Source organism: Pipistrellus hanaki (assembly GCF_964339955.1).
Source record: "Pipistrellus hanaki genome assembly, chromosome: 2".
Taxonomy (NCBI): Eukaryota; Metazoa; Chordata; class Mammalia; order Chiroptera; family Vespertilionidae; genus Pipistrellus; species Pipistrellus hanaki.
Window position 1 is genome coordinate 160,835,367 of NC_140504.1, and position 19,949 is coordinate 160,855,315.

A 19,949-nucleotide genomic window follows, 5' to 3' on the forward strand; every position below is an offset into this window, starting at 1 on the left:
AAAAGGGTTAAATCATTGTAGGCTGGCACTAGATTGTATCTATTGACTAAAATTAGATCTCTGCCACTATTCCTCTATCCTGTCACCTCACTCCAATGCCCTATTTCTCGGTCCCAATGCCAACTTCTGTTATAATCCTTCAATGACACAGTGGAAAGTGCTCACTGCTCCATTTCCCAGCTGGCTTTCTGGAATAGGGCCACCTATTCCATTTCTCCATGCTTATTTCTGAAGAACAGGCTGATGTTCTTAGATGGGCTCTATTTGGGTCACACTGTGTTTTTGTGCATGCAACGTGAGCTATCTGTTCTGCTCTGAAAATCTAACAACCTTTCCCTCTTACTTTTGAAACACATATTAAGCAAGAATAAAGGGTCAAATGCAAAGGCTCACTTTCCAGAGCTGGCACTGAATCGTGATGGTGCCTAGTACAACTGTAAAGGTCAGAAATAAAAGGCTTCTCTTCATTCAAATACATCAAGTATCCAAAGATAACACATAAAACAACATGAAAAGACTCAGTGCAGGGGTTGGGTAGCACAGAGAATTAGATGAACTGGAGTTGGGTCTCTGAAGTTACACTGGCCTGAATTCAATCCAGGTATTCTCATTAATTTTTGCTTGCAAATTATAAAGGATACTTTACTAAATCAATTTCCCAATCTTCAAATAGAATTAATATCTGTGTGGTTGATGATGATGGTCAAAGGAGCCACTAACCCTTTCTGGTGGCCTTTCTCTGTGGTGTTCCTCTCTGTGGGATGATTACACATAACCACCCTGATATATGCAGGAATGGCATGTCCTTTGTGAGAGACAAGTTCCATGAGTATCTTCTCAGTGCTGAAGAGTAAGCTAGTAGTTCATGTTTCCATTTTCTCTGCCATGAAACCAGCAATGTCCTAGATAAGGGCCTGTCAGCCTACATCCACGTGACAAAGAGCAGAGACATAGCTGATTCAAATGGATATGCGATGTGAAGAATGAACCTATTTTGTTAGCCACTAAAATTTTGAGACTGCTAGTTACTATAGCATAACTTATCCTAAACTGTCTGATAAACCTGTGAGGCCAAAACAGAAGGGGAAAAAAATATATATACATACACACACACACACACACACACACACACACACACGCGCACGCACGCGACAAAAACACAGTTATTTTAAGATATATGAATTTATAATACATGTACACTATATGTTATACATAAATATCACATATATAAATATAATTCAAATATATATAATAAAGAAAGACATAGTGTACCTGGCATATAATAGATTAAATTGTAGCTGCAACGCTGTTATGGTTATTTCAAACAACACCTCTAGTTACGACACTGTAGAGCTTATTTCTCTACCTTTTTTTTCCTGGCAATTTGACCTTTTTCTCATTAGGCTCACAGAGCAGTAAATCCTTCTCCCTACTGACCATTGGAGGTTTTTTGGCAGGGCTACATTATGAAAGCCCAGGTGGCTGTCACTTGTAGTCCAGGTGAACAGTGCTCTCAGGAGTGGGTTCTGTGAACAGCCCTATGTGTGGGCCTGCTCCTTAGCAGGTGTATGACCATTTCTGGGATCTGAAACCTGCTCACCTCTTCACATCTCTTGCCCAACTACCAATTCTCTACACTGGATTGGTCCTTTAAAATCTGTGTGTCTTTATATAAAGTACTAGCGGCCCAATGAATGAAATTCTTGTAAGAGTAGGCCTTCCTTCCCCAGACTGCCAGGACCAGCTTCCCTCTGGTCACCGGCTTCCAGAAGGACATTCGGTCTAATTAGCATATTACACTTTTATTATTAAGATGCTTTCTGTAAGAAACATCTAATTATACCTGGCAGACTCAACTTTGATGTCAACTCCTCAATGACATTTTTCTTGACTCTCCCAGTCAGTTGCTCCCTCCTCCATCCATTCTCTGAGAATGTTAGTCAAAAATTTTAATTTGCTATTGCCAGGTACTCTCCCAATTATACTCAGCTTTGCAGAGATGATTGTGCCTTGCTTACATAGGTTCAGTACCTAATGGTTTTGATGCATAATAGATGCTCAGTAAATGTTGAACCTCTGGGTGGGGAGGAGTCAAGGGACTGAGGCAGAGCAGAAATGTTAATGCTTCAGTGTGTCAGAAGTTTCTGTTCCTATGCAGCAAACCGTTTACCTCTCTGCACCTTAGTTGCATATTCTGGACAATGTGGACTTCAAAGATTGCACACTAAGACCCCTTTTACTTCTAAAAATCTGACCTGGAGAGAAGAACTTCTCAAATGGCAAAGTGACCTCCCAAAATTCACTCCTCAATAAAAACCCTGAAAAGACTAGCAAACTTGTCAAAATCAACATTTCCAGAACTATGGAAATTAATTGAATTCTTGCAACAATCTGAGCACTTAAAAAAAAAAAAAAAAAAAAAAAAAAAAAGCCAGATCTCAGTAAGAAGTGAGCTCTGTGGCATTTTTAAAATAGCCAAAGCAATCCTGAAAAAGAAAATTTAGGATACTTAATTACTAATTTTAACACTTACTACAAAGCTATGGTAATCACAATTGTGTGATACTGGCACAAGGGTAGACGTGTAGACCAAGGCACTAGACTTGAGTGTTTAGGAATAAAAGCATTCAGGAAAGGTCAGGTGATTTTCAACTAGGGGCCAAAACAATTTAATGGAGAAAGAATAATCTTTTCAAAAAGCTGTACTGGGAGAAGTTGATATCCACATGCAGCAAAATAAAACTGAACCTCTGCCTCACACCATACGTAAAATTTATCTCAAAATGGCTTACAGGCTAGTATAGGATGTAAACTTATAAAAATCCTAAAAGAAAGTATAGGGGGAAATCTTCCTGACTTTTGGTTTCTTAAATATAACACCAAAAGCACAAGTAAAAAAAGAAAAAAAAAATTGGTAAACTGGAATTTGTCAAAATTAAAATATCTTGTTCTACAAACAAAACTTCCAAAAGAATGGAGAGACAACCCACAGGACAGTATAAAATTATTAAGTCACATATCTAATAAGAATTTGGATCCACAATAAATAGCAATACAAAGACAAATAGACTAATTAAAAAACTGGAAAGTAATTTTAATAGGCATTTCTTTAAAGATGATAGAGATACGAATGAGTAATTAAATATCAAACTACGATTAACATCATTAATTTTTAGGGAAGTGCCACTCAAAACTACAATGAGATACCACATCACACACTAGGATAGCTAAAATAATGGCTATTTCAGGTGAGGATGTGGACAAACTGTAACTCACATTGGCGGTGGAATTGTGAAATATTGCAGGCACTTTAGAAAACAGTCTGGCAGTTCCTCAAAATGTTCAACATGACTTATTATATGACCCAGCAGCTTCATTCACAAGTATATGTATCAATTGAACTGCTATAACAAAATACAATAAACTGGGTACATTATAATGTTTTTCTCACAGTGCAGGCGGGAGGCAGCAAGGCCAACATGAAGGTGCTGACAGATCTGGTGTGTGGCAAGGGCACATCTTCTGACTCAGGGACAGCACCTGTTTGCTGTGTCCTCACATGGTGGGAGGGGAAGGAAGGTTTTCTCAGGCCTGTTATAAGGGCATTAAACCCATTTATGAACCTTCAGGATCTAATCGCCTCCCAAAGGTTGTACCTCCTGATTTCTATCATCTTAGGGGGCAGGATTTCAACATAAAAGTTTTAGAGGGACATAATCAGACTGTGGTGGTATATATCCAAGATAAATGAAACCTACTTCCACACAAAACCGTGGACATGAATGTACATAGCAGAATTATTCAGAATAGCCAGAACCCAAAAATCCATCAACTGATGAACAACTAAACAAAAGGTGGCACAAACATGTAACAAAATATTAGCCTACCTAATAAAAGAGTAATATGTAAATTAATCATCACTCTGCTGCTACACCCACAAGCCATGCCCACCAGCCACGTTTATCAGCCAATCAGAGTGAGTATGCAAATAAACCCAACCAAGATGGCTACAGCCATAGAGAGCAGGAGGGAGGCTTGGGTTTTCCAGGCAACGGCGGAAGCCAAGCTTTCCTCCTGCCCTTAAGGGCCTAGGCCTCCACTTAAGGCTACAAAATTTCAATTATAGAAGGTAAACAAATCCAAACTGAAATAGCTCCCTCCATGGAGCAAGCAGGAGGCTTGGCTCCACTCCAGGCTACAAAGTTTCAATTGTAGAAGGTAAATAAATTCCAGATACCAGGGCCTCCACTTGGGTCAGCAGGGGGTGTGGCTGGCCTGCAAACCACTGCTGGCGCCTTGCTCAAGCCGTTCCTCACCCCAAGAGAACCCCCACCCTGATCCGGGACACCCTTCAGGGAAAACCAGCTGGCCCCCACCCATACACCAGGCCCCTATCCTATCTAATTAAAGAGTAATATGCAGATTGACCATCACTCCTACACACAGTAGCTGCCCCCATGTGGTCAAAGATGGCTGCCCCCATGTGGACACAAGATGGCCAGCAGGGGAGGGCAGTTGGGAGGCACTAGGCCTGCAAGGAAGGGCAGTTGGAAGCGATCAATCCTGCAGGGGAGGGCAGTTAGGGCTAACCTGGCCGGCAGAGAAGGGAAGTTGGGGGCAAACCGGCTGGCAGGGGAGTAGTTAGACATCAATCAGGCTGGCATGGGAGTGGTTAGGGGGTAATCAGGCTAGCAAGCAGAAGCGGTTAGGGGCAATCAGGCAGAGGCAGGCAAGCGGTTGGGAGCCAGCAGTCCTGGATTATGAGAGGGATGTAGGACTGCCTATTTACGCCCGATCCCACAAAATTGGGACTAAACGGGCAGTCGGACATCCCGCGAAGGTTCCCAGGTTGGAGAAGGTGTAGGCTGGGCTGAGGGACACCTCCCCCCCCCCCCCCCCGCCCCACCCCGTGCACAAATTTCATGCACTGGGTCTCTAGTTCAGCAATAAAAAGAAATAAAGGAAGCATACTACAGAATGAACCTTAAAAGCCTAATGCTTAAGAGTCTATTCATGAAAGCTCACATTTTGTATGATTCCATTGATATGAAATGTCCAAAATAGGCAGAGAAAGCAGACTAGTAGTTCTCAGGGCTGGGAGGAGAGGACCAGCAGATCAGACAGTAATGGCTACAGGGTTTCTATTTGAGGTGACAAAATGTTTTTAGAGAAATGGTGATAGTCACACAACTGTGAATATCCTACAAACTTCTGATTTATACACTTTTTAAATGTGTTCATATGGTATTCGAATTTTATCTCAATGAAGCGCTTATAAAAATATGACTATTAGTAAAACCAAGAAAGAGGCTTAGAAATAGGAGCTATTTAGTTGTAGGGCTGAAATAAAATATCTGTCAATTTCTTGCCTATGTAGGTATTCCTTCCAAAGCACTCCTCCAATTCCTTCAGATCATCTTGAGAGTGATTTCTACCGAAAATATTCAGTCCATCACCAGCAATTGTAGTTCAGCTGGTATATATTTGCTGACTTAGTGGAAGACAGTATTCCAAGTACCAGAGGGCAACAGAGATAAGCTATAGTCCCCAACTTCAAGAAACTTAGCCTAGCTCTAGCCAGTTTTCTAAGGGTTAGAACATTGGCCCATGGACTGAGGGGATCTGGGTTCAATTCCTAGTCAAGGGCACATGCCTAGGTTGCAGGTTCATACCTGTCCCCAGTTGGGGCTTATGCTAGAGGCAACAAATTGATGTGTCTCTCTCACATTGATGTTTCTCTCTCTTTCCTCCCTCTCTCCTCCTTTCCCTTTTCCCTTCCTTTATACACTAAACGTCAATGGAAAAAAATATCCTTCAGTTGTTCAATCTTGGATACATACCTGTTTTTAAAAAATATGTAAGATTAATTAAGGTCACTAAGACAAAGACTTCACCTTTTAGAAAAATGGATTTCTCACCTTGAGAAATTATGGAAGCATTTATGGAAGAGGGGAATGTTTAAGCTGAAGCAAAAGGTCTAAAATGTAACATTTACCAGGTACTGAGGGCAAGTTGCTGCAACCAGTTGAGCAAAGGATGGAGGGAGCACTTTACCATCAGACCTACAGCCAGTAAAAAACCCACTGCGGCTCTCTCCCTGCGTGTCACTGTGCAGGGATATGTCTGAAAGCTTCATCTTACTACATGTGTGTGATCTCACATCATGGGGAACTTCCAAGAAATACAGAATGTGTCCATTCAACCTAGGCCTTTGGAACAGAGCTGTCCATGATTGGTGATGACAGAACTGTCCTCTATCTGCACTGTCCAATATCTTAGTCATGGCCATGTGAGGCTATAATGAGGAAATAAAATTTCATTAAAATTTATGATTAATTATCTAATGTGCTAGCAGCCCACATATTGGTCAGTGCAGGTCTAGAATCTTGAGTCGCTCTTAATGAACCACTTATAACATTAGGTGATGTTGGGCCAGTACAGAAAGTTAAATTTAGAGAAAAGTGGTCTTCGGGGATCATGAAGATCTAACTAATGTGAGACAGAACTTCACTTTTGTCTACACCTTTGCTTATCTGGCACATTAACTTTACTCTCAGCATTAAATAAACATTCACTGAGCCTCTACTAACACCAAGGGAATTAAACATTCCCAAAACATAATCCAAGAACATGGAGCACCTGCACTTCTCAAAAACTTTCACAACTTATTTTGACAAGCCTGTGTAGATAGGGAAATAAAATAAGATTCCAAAAGAGAGAGACCCCAAAATAAAATAGCTATGAAAAACCGCTTGCTTAAATAAAGAGAAATATGGACTGTAGGTCCGCAGTTGATCTGGCAAGGTGGTGACTTCAAGGATGCAAGTCCTTTCTTCCTTATTGGTCCACTGCCCTTGATAGTCACCTTCAGACCATGGCATTCTAGAAAGGGAAAGGGCTGGGGCAAACATACCCATTCTTTTTATAGGCACACATCACTACTCTTCACATTTCTTCAGCCGGAACTCAGTGAAATGACCCTACCTAGTTATAAGGGAATCCAAGAAGTACTTATTTTTTTCTCCCTAGAGGTAAGATAAATGTAACAAGCTAAAATATGGGATTCTATTACAAAAGGACAAACGAGAGAATGGAAATAAAGAGATGAGTAGCAATCTCTGCCAAAGAAAAGACAGAAATGTTTTGAATCCACAATGATACAAAATGCCTCGATTCCAATAGTGAAACTGGAGATGTAACTGGGCAAACCAAAAAATTACTACTACACATCTACTCATTTACCAAAAAAACTCAAACATATTATAGAACATTAAAAAAATTAAATTAGTGCTATTATTTTCCTTTTCTGATCTAAATATTTTAAGTCCTTTATTTAAAGCAGCAAATAAACATATACCTATACCTAATAAAAATCAATCATAACCATTACACAGAATCAGAAACTTTATTTACTAAAACATTTTACAACATTATACTGTTATTGGACAATCATTTATTTAAAATATTCTAAATACTTACAAAAATAAATCAAATATTGCTTCTATTTTTCAAGTGTCAAAGTCTTTGCCATGGAAAATAGAAAGGACCTTTTATAAACTCAACATTATAATAAAGCTACATCATGTTTAACAACTGCACACCACTGTCTTTTGTGGTTATGCTTTAGTGCTTTACAAATTCCCAAATGACTTTTTCGTAATGTATAGGTTCACAGTAAGACTGTAGGTATACAACCATCTACACTCATTTTACAGCGGAATGGTTCTTGTTAAATATACACACAGAGAACCTAACACGGTAGTATTGTGCCCTATAAACCACCCCACAGAGCCAATGTGCCACTATACAGAAACAGGTATAGGTGTACAAGCATTATCTAGCATTCAATTCAGCACTCCAGTATCCAAGATGATACCTTCATGAGGAATGTCCAGTTTAATGTTTCTAGACAATAATTCAATTCTTTTCTGTTGTTAAATCTTACCCGAAGGTATTTTTTCTATTGATTTTTTTAGAGAAAGTGGAAGGGCGGGGAGGAGAGGGAAGATAATAAGGGGAAAGGGGAAGAGAGAGAGAGAAATATTGGTTGGTTGCTTGCTACATGCACCCGACTAGGGATCAAACCTGCAACCCCCATATGCACCCTTGATGGAGAATGGAACCTGAGACACTTTGGTACATGCACCAGTGCTCTAATCACTTAGAAACAATAGCCAGGGCAAGACATTAATTTTTAATCTATACTAAATCATTAGTTCAGCAGCCTTATTTATTAAAAAAAAAAACAAAAAAACAGTGAACTTAAAATATTTCTCAATACATTAAGTTAATCTCAGGGTAAACATCATTGCCATAAGTATACATACTTATTTTAAAAAGAGAAAGTGATATTAATTACACAGCAAATGCTCAAAATTAAAGATAATTTCCAAATGATCTGTGGTTTTACTTTATTATCACTGGGACATTCAACTCATTACCACATAAGATAAATGCTAAATTTCTCTTCCCTGGTATATGCACTTAAGCATCAGTTATAACACAGATATGTATAATTCATGGTTTATGAGGCATATTTATGATGCTTTACCACCCACAGGGTGTCAATTTCACTCTATTAACCAGATGTGGAAAACAATCTCACTTCTGATCAATTCCTAAATTTCCATATGATTAAATCACAATAATACAGAACTTTAAATTACATTAGTATTGTATAAATACTTATGTATCAAGCAATTTAAATTCTACTTATAAACTAGAAAAGTAGTAAATCACAAAATTTGCTTTTTCTCTATTAAGATAAAAGAATCTAGCTTTAAGTCCTTATTCATAAATTGCACAAATTACTTAGAAATTCCAAGTATAATAGAAAATTTGTGATCAATTGAATTGTGAAAATATTAATTTATTGGCATTGATGTTTTACAACAAGTTTCATTAAAAGGGAGCTTGACAAGGTTGTAAATTTTCAATTATAAGCAAGTAGTAAATACCAAAGGAGCTCATGTCTTACACTGACCAAAATATTCTAAAATGCCATATACTTAGAAAATTTTAATTGGCATGCTAATACATTTTCATTTCACCAAAAGTCACAGGCACGCAAAGACTATAAGGCTATATGAAGAAGCAAACCAACTATAAAACTGCACTGAAAAAAGACACCAAAATCTAAGAGGTAGTCAACAAAAGTAACCCTGATAAAACAAAATATCCTGACAGATGTGCCCTAATCTCAGAGACCACTATGAAATACAGTATGAAAGCAATTCTTGTATTTTCAGTAATTAAAAATTTACTGGTAGAGAATTAAAAAAACAACAACCAAGAATCTAAATAAATAACACTGCAAATGGAACAATATTTATATTTTCAAGGAAAGACTAAGAATAAACTCGAGATCGAAGGAGGTCCACTGCCTCCAGGCCAAATCTGAACTAACACCAGTTTTTGTAAGTTTTATTGAAACACAACCACGCCTATTTGGTTTACATACTGTGTATGGCTACTGCTTTCATACATAAGGGCAGAGCTGATTTACCTGCTACTGATCACATGGCCAACAACACACAACACCTAAAGTAACTAACTACTATCTGCCCCTTTACAGAAAAGTGTGCTGACCCCTGCCTGGTCTACGCACAAGCAGGTAAGTGTGCAGCTGATTCTGAAGAGTACTGCAAAGATTAACTATGAATGTCACAACACAAGCTATTCAACTTTAAGGAATGCAAATGCTAGTTTTGCCACAATTCAATTCCTTTTCAAACTGAAAAAGGCCTGACATTTTCTTCTTTTTACTTTTGTGGTCTAACAGCAAGGTGTGTTTCAATGTTATTATAAGAAGAGTTAGCATGGCACTGTCCAGAACTTTCTGCAATGATGGAAATACTTTATGTCTGCATTAATTCTGTAGCCATTAGCCAATGTGGATACTGAGCATTTGAACTGTGGCTGGTGCAACAAAAAAAACTTAATTTTAATTAGCTTAACTAAAATTGCCACATGTGGCTTCTGGCTACAATATTGAACAGCACACATTTTACTCTCAACTAATTAAAATTCCAACAAGTAACTCTTAAATAATGAGAAAGTAACACCTTTGAAAATAACGGGCTTTGGGCAGAAACGAACTGAATACCATAAACACAGCCCAAGACAGATTGCTTTCTTATTAAACAAAATTAACTTGATTCCAAATTGTTTCATTGCTGCACCATTTCTTCTTTGGAGGCAAAATTATTATAGCATTTTTAGCATAAATCCTGATAATTTTATGCTTAAAAGTAAAATAATTATTATCGTTATTAATTATATTAAAGAACATGTGGATGTTTCACACAAAGTATATTTTTAGCTTGTTACCTGTCAGAAAATCAGTTTATCCACTTACCCTACCCATTTCCACCATGCCGCATAGAAGCCCTGCTTATGGTAAGTAACAGAAGTATATAACCTCTTCTGAATAGTCACTTTGCTATAACAGAGTCAGTTCAACAATCAAAACTTCCAAATGTCGTTATCTTCTACTTCACGATAAGATATACCCATTCAATGACAGAGTTAGAGGCTAGAGGTCAAGCCTTGTATATATCAAGTAAAAAAATACAACTCTTTTATAGTTCTACATGTGCCTACTTTAAGCTTATTTTTATATGGACCAAAACAATAAAATGAATATAGATGCATTTTTAAATTACTTATTACTGATTACACATTGCAAATTAACCAATTTACTGACACAAATGAAAACACTAACTAAAACATACAAAGTCAATTTGAAATTACAGTAGTCTCAAAGCACAAATGTTTAGGTGGGTGCCTAATCCCTCAGAGAAATAGCTAATTCTATATTTTGCTTTCAAAGTCAGCCAGCAAACTTAATTCCGTGACTCTTGAACAGCTGATATCCAACATCATAAACATATTTTTTTTCAGTCTGGTAGTTGGTTGAAAGACACAAACTATTTTAAGGGCACTTCTGCTTGTTGTCTTTAGCAGTTTAATCAGAGGTTGCAGCAGGAACTTTAACAGAGAGATTTCTTCGGGAGTTGGTGATGTGCCGCTGCTGTGCTAGGAAAGACCGTGCAGGAGGACAGGCAGCAGGGTCTTTGCCAGCCCCGCTGCTGCTCACAAGTCTAGATTCCATCCCCAGTTTCTGGAATGCTAGACTCTGAACAAAAATAAAAAACATAATAAAATGACTACTTAGAGTTAGAATTTAAAGTGCTTTCTACATACATAAAGTTATTTAATCCTCGAAACAATATTACAAAGCTGGTTTGCCTCATTTTTTAATTTAAAGAATAAGAGTGCAGAAATTAATTCATCTGTACCTGGTACTGCTAGTAAGAAGAAAATAAGGACATAAAACCTAGTTTCTCTATGTTAATCCATTAAATATAAAACCATTAAAAACAGCACCTTAAAATAATGCTCTAGAACTAACTTTAATTACAAGAACAATTAAAAAGGTTCCAAAGCAAAAATTCTGCATTTGGGCAATCACTCCACCCACAATGAGCACCCATAACACAATATAAAAGCTTGGGTCAAAGGTTACCCTAAGTGTGAGCCCTGGATTAACATTAGCACCAACGAGAATTTGTTAAAAAATGTAAGTTTTATGCTACCCAGACCTAGTGAGTAAGAAGCTCTGTAGGAGAGTCCAATATTTAACAAAGTCTTCAGATGCATACTTAAGTTTGAGAACCACAATACTGTTCAAATTTACTATGATCTATCTACGTATTGATACCTAACAAAATTACTAATTGTAGCTATTGGATTTCTTAGTAAGGGAAATCATTACTTCTTTCTCACTAGACCACATCACCTAAGTTTACTGAACTGAGAATACTGATTAATATAAGACACAGAATCAAGAAGATGCTCAAAACATATAAGTTGAAAAATGAATAAATAATGCATTATTTAGCTTTAATATTTTTAATGATTTATGTACTAAAAGTCCACAGAGATCTGGGAAGATGGTGGCAGTTTAGGTGGAAGCTACACTAATCTCCTCCCTAGACCAAAATGGAATTACAATTAAAGTATGAAAAAATCATCCTGAATAACCAACTGAAGATTAGCTGAAAAGAAGCCTTATAACCCCAGACTTACAGAAGAAGTCACACCAAGAATGGCAGAAAGTGCAGAGGCATGAGAAGGCTGACTGGGCTCCAATGGGAAGTAGCTAAAGTTCTCGAGAAATATCTCAGCTATGGGAGTGTGGCAGAGTTATTGCCCCTGAGAAGTGTAGGGTCTAAATTCCAATGTAGGCTCACAAGCCTAGAACAACAGAACTGGGAAAGGAGCCCACAAAACATCAGCTGTGAAAACCAGTGGGGTTTTTGTCTACCAGGGGGAGATAGCATAGAGATGCAAGCACCCTCTTAAAGGGTCAACACAGCATTTTGTTTGCAGCCACTCACCCTGGCTCTGGCAGAGAGAGGGCAGAATGAACTGGAGCTGCATGAGGGGAGTCTAGGGTTGGTGGCCCCGGGGAGAGAGCTGAAGGATCAGCCGCCCAGGATCCTTGTGCTGAGTCATTCCTGCATACTGCAGAAGCCATCTTTCTCCAGCAAAGCATTCCCCTCCATGTGGCATCAGCCTGGGGTAAACAATAGCCCTACCTGCTACATGCCTCTTATTCTACCCTGTGGAGTTACACCCTACTAAGAAGTATAGCCTGAGGTTCTTTCAGTAACTAAGCCTACCAGGCAGCTTACAAGCAGAGGCGGATCTCTGGGTATTTTGAAACAAAGCCAGCCTTGGTGCTCAGCTTGGTGCTTTCTGCATGCACCTAGGTCCAGAAAAGGGAGCCACAATTGGGTCATGGATAGCAGCAAACAGGGTGCCCAGAGCCAGTTATAGGCAGTGCCTGACATAGACCTGCAGCTGAATCCCCCTCATGAGGCCCAGACCAATATACCCAGTGGCCAGCTTCAGGCAACAACAGAGCAAAGTCCAATAAGCTTCACAAGCAACATTTCTTTAGGAAGATATTGTCAGGCATCAAACCCTGCCAAGGCAAATTCCATTTCATGTGATTAGCAGCTGCTAATGCATAATGCCTTGGTGCATAAGCCTCACAGCTGGACAGCCTAAGGGGCAAATGCACACACAAACAGGCTAATAGTAATCAAGTAATTAAGACTCAATTACAACAAGAAAGCCCATAAAACACCCACAAGGAACATTCATAGAGCACCCAGCTCAGGAGACTGCACCATTGGGTTCCACAGGACACCTACTACATAAGGCCACCCTAGTAAGACTCAAAGAACTATCAGAAAAGAAAACTAAGAAAACAATCCCATTCAAAATTGCTTCAAAAGGAATAAATTTAAGCAAAAATGTAAAATACCTGTCCTTGGAAAAGCATAAGACAACAAAGCAATAAACTGAAGAAGATGCAAATAAGTGAAAGCATATACCTTGTTCATGAATAGGAAGAATTAACATCATTAAAATGTCCATACTACCCAGAGCAATCTATGAATTCAATGCAATTTCTATCAAGATACCAATGGCATATGCCACAGAATTATTCCCAAATTTTATATGGAACCACAATAGACCCCAAACAGCAATATGATCATGAGAAAAAAAGAACAAAGTGGAAGACTCATGCTACCTATCACCAAACTGTACTACAAGTCCATAGTTATCAAAAAAGCATGGTGCTCAGCTGGTGTGGCTCAGTGGTTGAGTGTTAACCCATGAATCAGGGGTCATGGTTCGATTACTGGTTAGGACACAAGCCTGGATTGTGGGCTTCATCCCCAATAGAGGGCTTGCAGGAGGCAGCCAATCAATGATTCTCATTATGGATGCTTCTATCTCTTCCTCTCTCTCCCTTAAATCAATAAATACATATTTTTAAAAACACTTTTAAAAAACATCTGTCACAATGTTGCTTGTGAAGCTGGCTACTGGCATAAAAAAAAAAGTTATATAGATCAATGGAACAGAAAAGATAGTCCAGAAATAACCCCATGCTTTTACAGCAATATTTGAACAAAGGAGGTAAAAACATACAATGGGGTAAAGCTAGTCTATTAATAAAAGTGTTGGAAAATTAGACAGATAAATGCAAAAAAAAAAAAAAAAAGAAAGAAAAAGAAACCAGACCATTTTCTTACACCACACACAAGAATAAACTAAAAATGAATTACAGACTTAAATATTAGGATCATAAAAATCCTAGATGAAAACATAGGCAGTAAAATTACGGCCATTTCTCATAGCAATATTTTTTTCTGATGTACCTCTAGGGCAAGAAAAACAAAAGAAAAATGAACAAACAGAACTACATCAAACTAAAAAGTTTTTTTTCATAACAAAGGAAACCATCTATAAAATGAAAAGACAATCCACTGAATGGGACAACATATTTGTTCATACATTTGATAAGGAGTTAATATCCTAAATTTATAAATAACTTATAAACTCAACACCAAATAAAAACAAACAATCCAATTAAAGAACAAAATGGACATAAGACATATGAAAAGTGGTCAATAGACATATGAAAAGATGCTCAAGTTCACTAATCGAGAGATGTAAATTAACACCACAATGAGATATCAGAATGGCTATCATTAATATTATCAACAAACAAGGTCGGAATGAAGATTAGTGCAGCCACTATGGAAAGCAGTATGGAGACACTTCAAAAAATTAAAAATGGAACTGCTTTATGACCCAGTGATTCCACTTCTGAAAATTTATCTGAAACCAGAAATACGAATTCGAAAGAATATATACAGCCCTATGTTCACTGTAATGTTATTTACAACAGCCATGATTTGGAAGCAACCCAAGTATCCATCAGCAGATGAGTAGATAAAAAAGCTCTGGTACATTTACACAATGGAATACTGGTTGGCTGTAAAAAAGAAAATTTTATCTGTGAGACAGCATGGATGGACCTGGAGAATATTATGCTAAGTGAAATAAGCCAGTCAGAGAGATAAGTATCATATGATTTCACTTATATGTGGAATCTAATGACTAAACTGAGATAACAAGCAAAATAGAGATAGAGATAGAAGATTGACAGCTCTGGCATGGGAGCAGCTTGGGGATGGTGGAGGGATTGAGCAAAAACAAAAAAAACGAAAGAACTCCTGGACAACAGTGTGGTAATTGCATAGGGAGGAGGTAGTGGAGGTGGAAGAAGGTATGGGAGGATTAATGGTGATGAAAAAAAAAAAAAAAAAAAAAAAAAAAAAAATATATATATATATATATATATATATATATATATATATTTTTTTTTTTTTTAAAGGGCCACAGGAGAACAAAGAAAATTATCCATAATCCTCTATATTAACTAGAATGATTAACCCATGATGGAAGATTCCAGGAACACTACACAAGTAATTTCCTTCAAAGCCTTGTTAAATTAAGTCAGATTTTACCAAACAGAGCAGTGAAGGAAAGAAAAAAGAACAAAAAGTTTGATGGCATGAAAGAAACAAAGCATGTCTGAAGAGAGACAACTAGTTCTATGTGGTAAAGCACAGGGGGGTCTATAAATTAATATTATCTCATATTAAATAAGCAGAACCTATGGTAAGTGGTATATGTGTTAATATCTATTTTAGCCGATTAGAATAACCCAAAAGAACCATGAACTGCTACTTTTCTTGAAAACATCCTACAGATATTCAGAGTAAAAAAGCAAAAACATTTTTAATTATTTTATACTATTTTTCTCCTTGTAAGGACAATTACTGAGGAGTAAGTAGTCCCTGGATTTAAAAAAACAAACAAACAAAAAACAAATACATTAAAGGACACACTGAGAGGCTTCACGGGATGTTAAAATAAATGCTGATTACTAGAAGCACTTCATATTGCATTACACATATATTCATATTTTTAAAGAAACCTTTTATGGAACACAAATATAATGCTTTAACTCAAATAATGCTTTTTAAAAAATATTTATGGATTGTTGCATGTACACTTCGTGTGCTTTAAGTAAAGGTGGATGCGTCATGAGGTCAATTTACTGATTTTGAAAAAGTAAAAATCAACTAAACACATTAAACTAAAATATATAGTTAATTGGGATTATGACCAACATTAAAAAAAAAAAAAGGGTATGACAGAAAATACCTGAATGCAATGCACATAGGGTAACTTGTTTACATATATAATATGTATATATATTGATCTGTGGTATAAATACATTTTCATCATGTTTCCTGATCAAAATGTTTGATAAACACTGTTCTAAACATCCAATCACTGGCTGAATTTCAACTCACCTTATTATACCAGGCAGAAACAATTAGTTTTTCTTCATAATCACGGAATTTTGCTACTTTACATTCACTCTGGAAAAAGAAAGGAAGACTACTAAAATCTCCCAAATTACTAAAAATGTAACAACATTTCTTTGTATGTTCATTATTGAATTTGGTGAATGCATTTTGAGGTATAAAAAATTGTCGAAACATAGATTCAGTCATGGAGAAATGCTTGTATAACAGCTTTATAAAGGAGTAAGATTGTGACTAGTAAATCTTTATTTCAGGAATTTTACTGGTACAGGTATTAAAAAACAAAAACAAAACCCACAAGAACTAGTGATTCTTATGCTACTATCCTTTATATCTAGAAAAAGTAACAACTGGTTTAGGTAACAAAACAGAGCTGCACCTATTTTGAAGAGTAAAAAAACTAAGGAGAAGGATGTAATAAAAAATATCCTAGAAAATCCTTTAAATCTCCTTTAAGGCTTAGTGTGGGTTTTTATCTCTCAGTTCTTAATGACCTATGTACTAGATTGCCTGTGGTCATAGTTACAAGCCACCTTAGTGACAGACATCCGTTTCTTAATTACTCTAACTACTTTTATTATTTTACTGAGTATCAGATATAGTTGATTCATTAAAAAAATCATAACCTTTAAACATTTGAATGTTTTCACAGCAAGATGCTGATGATACAAAAAGCTTACAGAAAATGAAGGAGGCAAGATGCCTTTCTTCTGCCTCACACCCACTCCAGACAAACACTCCTCAAGAAAGATGGCAGATAGAATAACTTCTGTTATTGATCTTACTCTTTCTACTTTTTTCAGTGTACAGATAAATACACATAAATTAAAGTCCCAAATGCTGTGACTTAGAGCCGTAGAGTTAGAGGCACCACTCTGTCATCTTACATGTTAGGGAGCTGCATTTCAAGCACTTTCAAGCATCAACAATGCTGTCCATTCTCCCTGGCTTTTGATGGGAAGTGAATAGTCAGAGCAACTTAGATTTCAGACTCAGTCCAAATATCATTACTTGGACCAGAGAGGAATAGTGATTACTTTCTTTTTAATACATTTTTTTTTCTTTTTTAGAGAGGGAGAGAAACATTGATATGAGAGAGAAACATTGAACAGCTGCCTCCTACATACCCCCTACAGGAAATCAAATTTTTAATTCACTCATTGATTGCCCTGACCAGTAATCAAACCATCAACCTTTAGGTGCTTGGGATGACACCCAACTAACTGAGCCACACTGGCCAGAGAGAAAGATGATCACTTTAAGATAAGTTACTAATAAAACTGACAACTTGGCCTCTGATTTATGTAACATTTAATGGTGGGAGTACAAAGATATAAGATGCAGTCTCTAGCTTCAGTTCACAGCCTTCTAGCCTAATTCAAAGAATACTACTATGGAATGAATTCATGAGTTCACAGTGCATGGACAAACTCTGGAGAGAGAATTAATTTTGCTTAAGAAATCCAGGGAAAACTTACCCAGGAATACATCTGAGTTGAATCCTCAAGAATGAATAGCATTTCTGCAGGGAGATATCCCCTAACCAGTGCTTTTTATAACAGCCCATATGGCCTGATCGGGAACTTACAGAAAGTACACATAAGACTGTTGTGTATTCTGGGTATTCAAGTCTTAAAATCTTTAAACAAAATATTTTTACCATAGCCCATATCTACTGGCTCAGAAATAACACAAAGAAAGTGGTAAGTGAACATAACATGTTTCTTTGAAATAAAGCATTCCTATTTGATTCAAATAGAAACCAATTATCAATTATGAGAATTTCAAGGTAGGTATATAGAATTCAACAGGGCTCTGCAATTATCCATATGTGATTATGAGGAAGTATATACTGACTTCAAGAATAACATCAAATCTCATTATAGTATTAAGAACAGTAGTTTTGTGAAACACTTTGCAAAGAAAAGTAGAACATGCCCAATTATAAAAATCTAAGAATATACAATTCGATACTGACATATTTATAGTTTACTCAGTTCATAAAAATAACATAACCACTGATATAAAATTAACTCTAAAATTTAATGATGTTACTATTACCATAATTTTGCATGGTCAGTAACAAACAGGCACTTTATTCAAGGGCTTACTGGGATTTTGAAGTACTTCCTTCTCTCAGGAATTCTACCTAGTAAGTATGTTTGGGTTCCCATGGGATCAGGGAGAAGATATGATATATTTGGTGAACTGAATAAGGTTTTCTATTTAAAAGGTGAACTTGTTTTTTTTTCTTTCATTTCCTTTTTTTTCTTTTTCTTTTTCTGAATGAACTCTCATCCACATAATTTTAAAAGGAGTGTGATAGTGGAGTCTATTAAAAACTCCAAAAGACATCCATAGATTGGCTGTTACGAGGAAGGGAGAAACAATACAGCAGGGAGCATGAACTGCAGAGACCAATCTCGTGGGCCAGTGAGATGCTCTGCAACGAACACACAATGCTAAAATAGAGTATTTCTAACTTCTTGTGAGACATGATCATTAATGGCTAATATATCAACAGTTAATTATCAGGATTAAACAGAATAATTAAGAGGAGAGAAATGAATATGAAGTTTTACCTCCAGAATCTCAATTCTTCTCTCTTTTTCTGCCAACTGCTTTCTAAGCAGCATTATTTCAGCTGATGCTGGATTTAATTTAGGATCTAAAGTTTTTATTACCTGTTTAAAGAAAAAAAAAAAAAGGATGTTCACTTTATCTTATAAAATGTTGAAATATAAGAACACAGTCTACAAAATCAGTGCAGTAGAAAATTATACAGAAAGAGATCCAGCAACTATAATTTGTCTCATAATTTAATTTTAATTACAAAATAATTATTCTATAGGTGAGAAAGAGAATAAAAATTCAATACAAAAATGAAAAAATCCCCATCTCAAAATCAAATGTCCCTTCTCCAAGGCTCAATAATCAGTAATAGTTATTTGGCCTTCACTACAGTATTTTTTTATTTTTATTTTTTTTAAACATGAGCTAACTCTGTTCAAGTAAACCTTTATTTTTTTTTTTTTTAAATATATTTTATTGATATTTCACAGAGAGGAGGAAGGGAGAGAGATAGATAGCTAGAAACGTCGATGAGAGAGAAACATCGACCAGCTGCCTCTTGCACACCCCCTACTGGGGATGTGCCCGCAACCAATGTACATGCCCTTGACCGGAATCGAACCTGGGACCTTTCAGTCCACAGACCAATGCTCTACCACTGAGCCAAACCGGCTTCGGCACTAGAGTATTAAGAATAGTAGTTTTGTGAAACACTTTGCCCTGAGGCCTCTTAAGAGATTAAAAGTAACAGCCTCTAGGCAGAAGCAACTGCCCCACCCTGTTGAAAAAACTCTCACTACACAAGTTAGAGGCTGTCCTTGAGCACTGAAGCCTTGAAGCATATTGGAAATGAGGGAAGTAAGATGCCTTCTATTTTTATGTGCCTTGAACATTTTTTATTTTTATTTTTTTAAAATTCTTTAAAAAGTTAAAATGAATTCAGTAATTATAGTAAAAATTGCTGATTGTACAAAAATTGTTAGCAACCATCTTTTTTACTATAATTATCTAGTTAAATGTGGTAATTCAATACATAATCCTATCTAATAAAAGAGTAATATGCAAATTGACTGTCACTCCAACACACAAGATGACTGCCCCCTTGTGGATACA

The 19,949-nt window shown here is 36.8% G+C and overlaps 1 protein-coding gene across 2 annotated transcripts in view; it reads right to left on the reverse strand.

Moving 5' to 3' along the window:
- Positions 1-7,391: 7,391 nt before the first annotated feature.
- The window catches only part of HOOK1 (hook microtubule tethering protein 1), a 65,797-nt gene continuing 53,239 nt past the window's right edge, over positions 7,392-19,949 (reverse strand). For both annotated transcript variants that reach the window (XM_084872962.1, XM_084872963.1), the window contains 3 exons: positions 18,848-18,949; positions 16,251-16,319; positions 7,392-11,137 (listed from right to left, as the gene is read on the reverse strand). In XM_084872962.1, the coding sequence (XP_084729088.1) occupies positions 10,967-11,137; positions 16,251-16,319; positions 18,848-18,949 (342 nt within the window). In that variant the 3' untranslated portion in view covers positions 7,392-10,966. The remainder of the gene's footprint in view (positions 11,138-16,250; positions 16,320-18,847; positions 18,950-19,949) is intronic.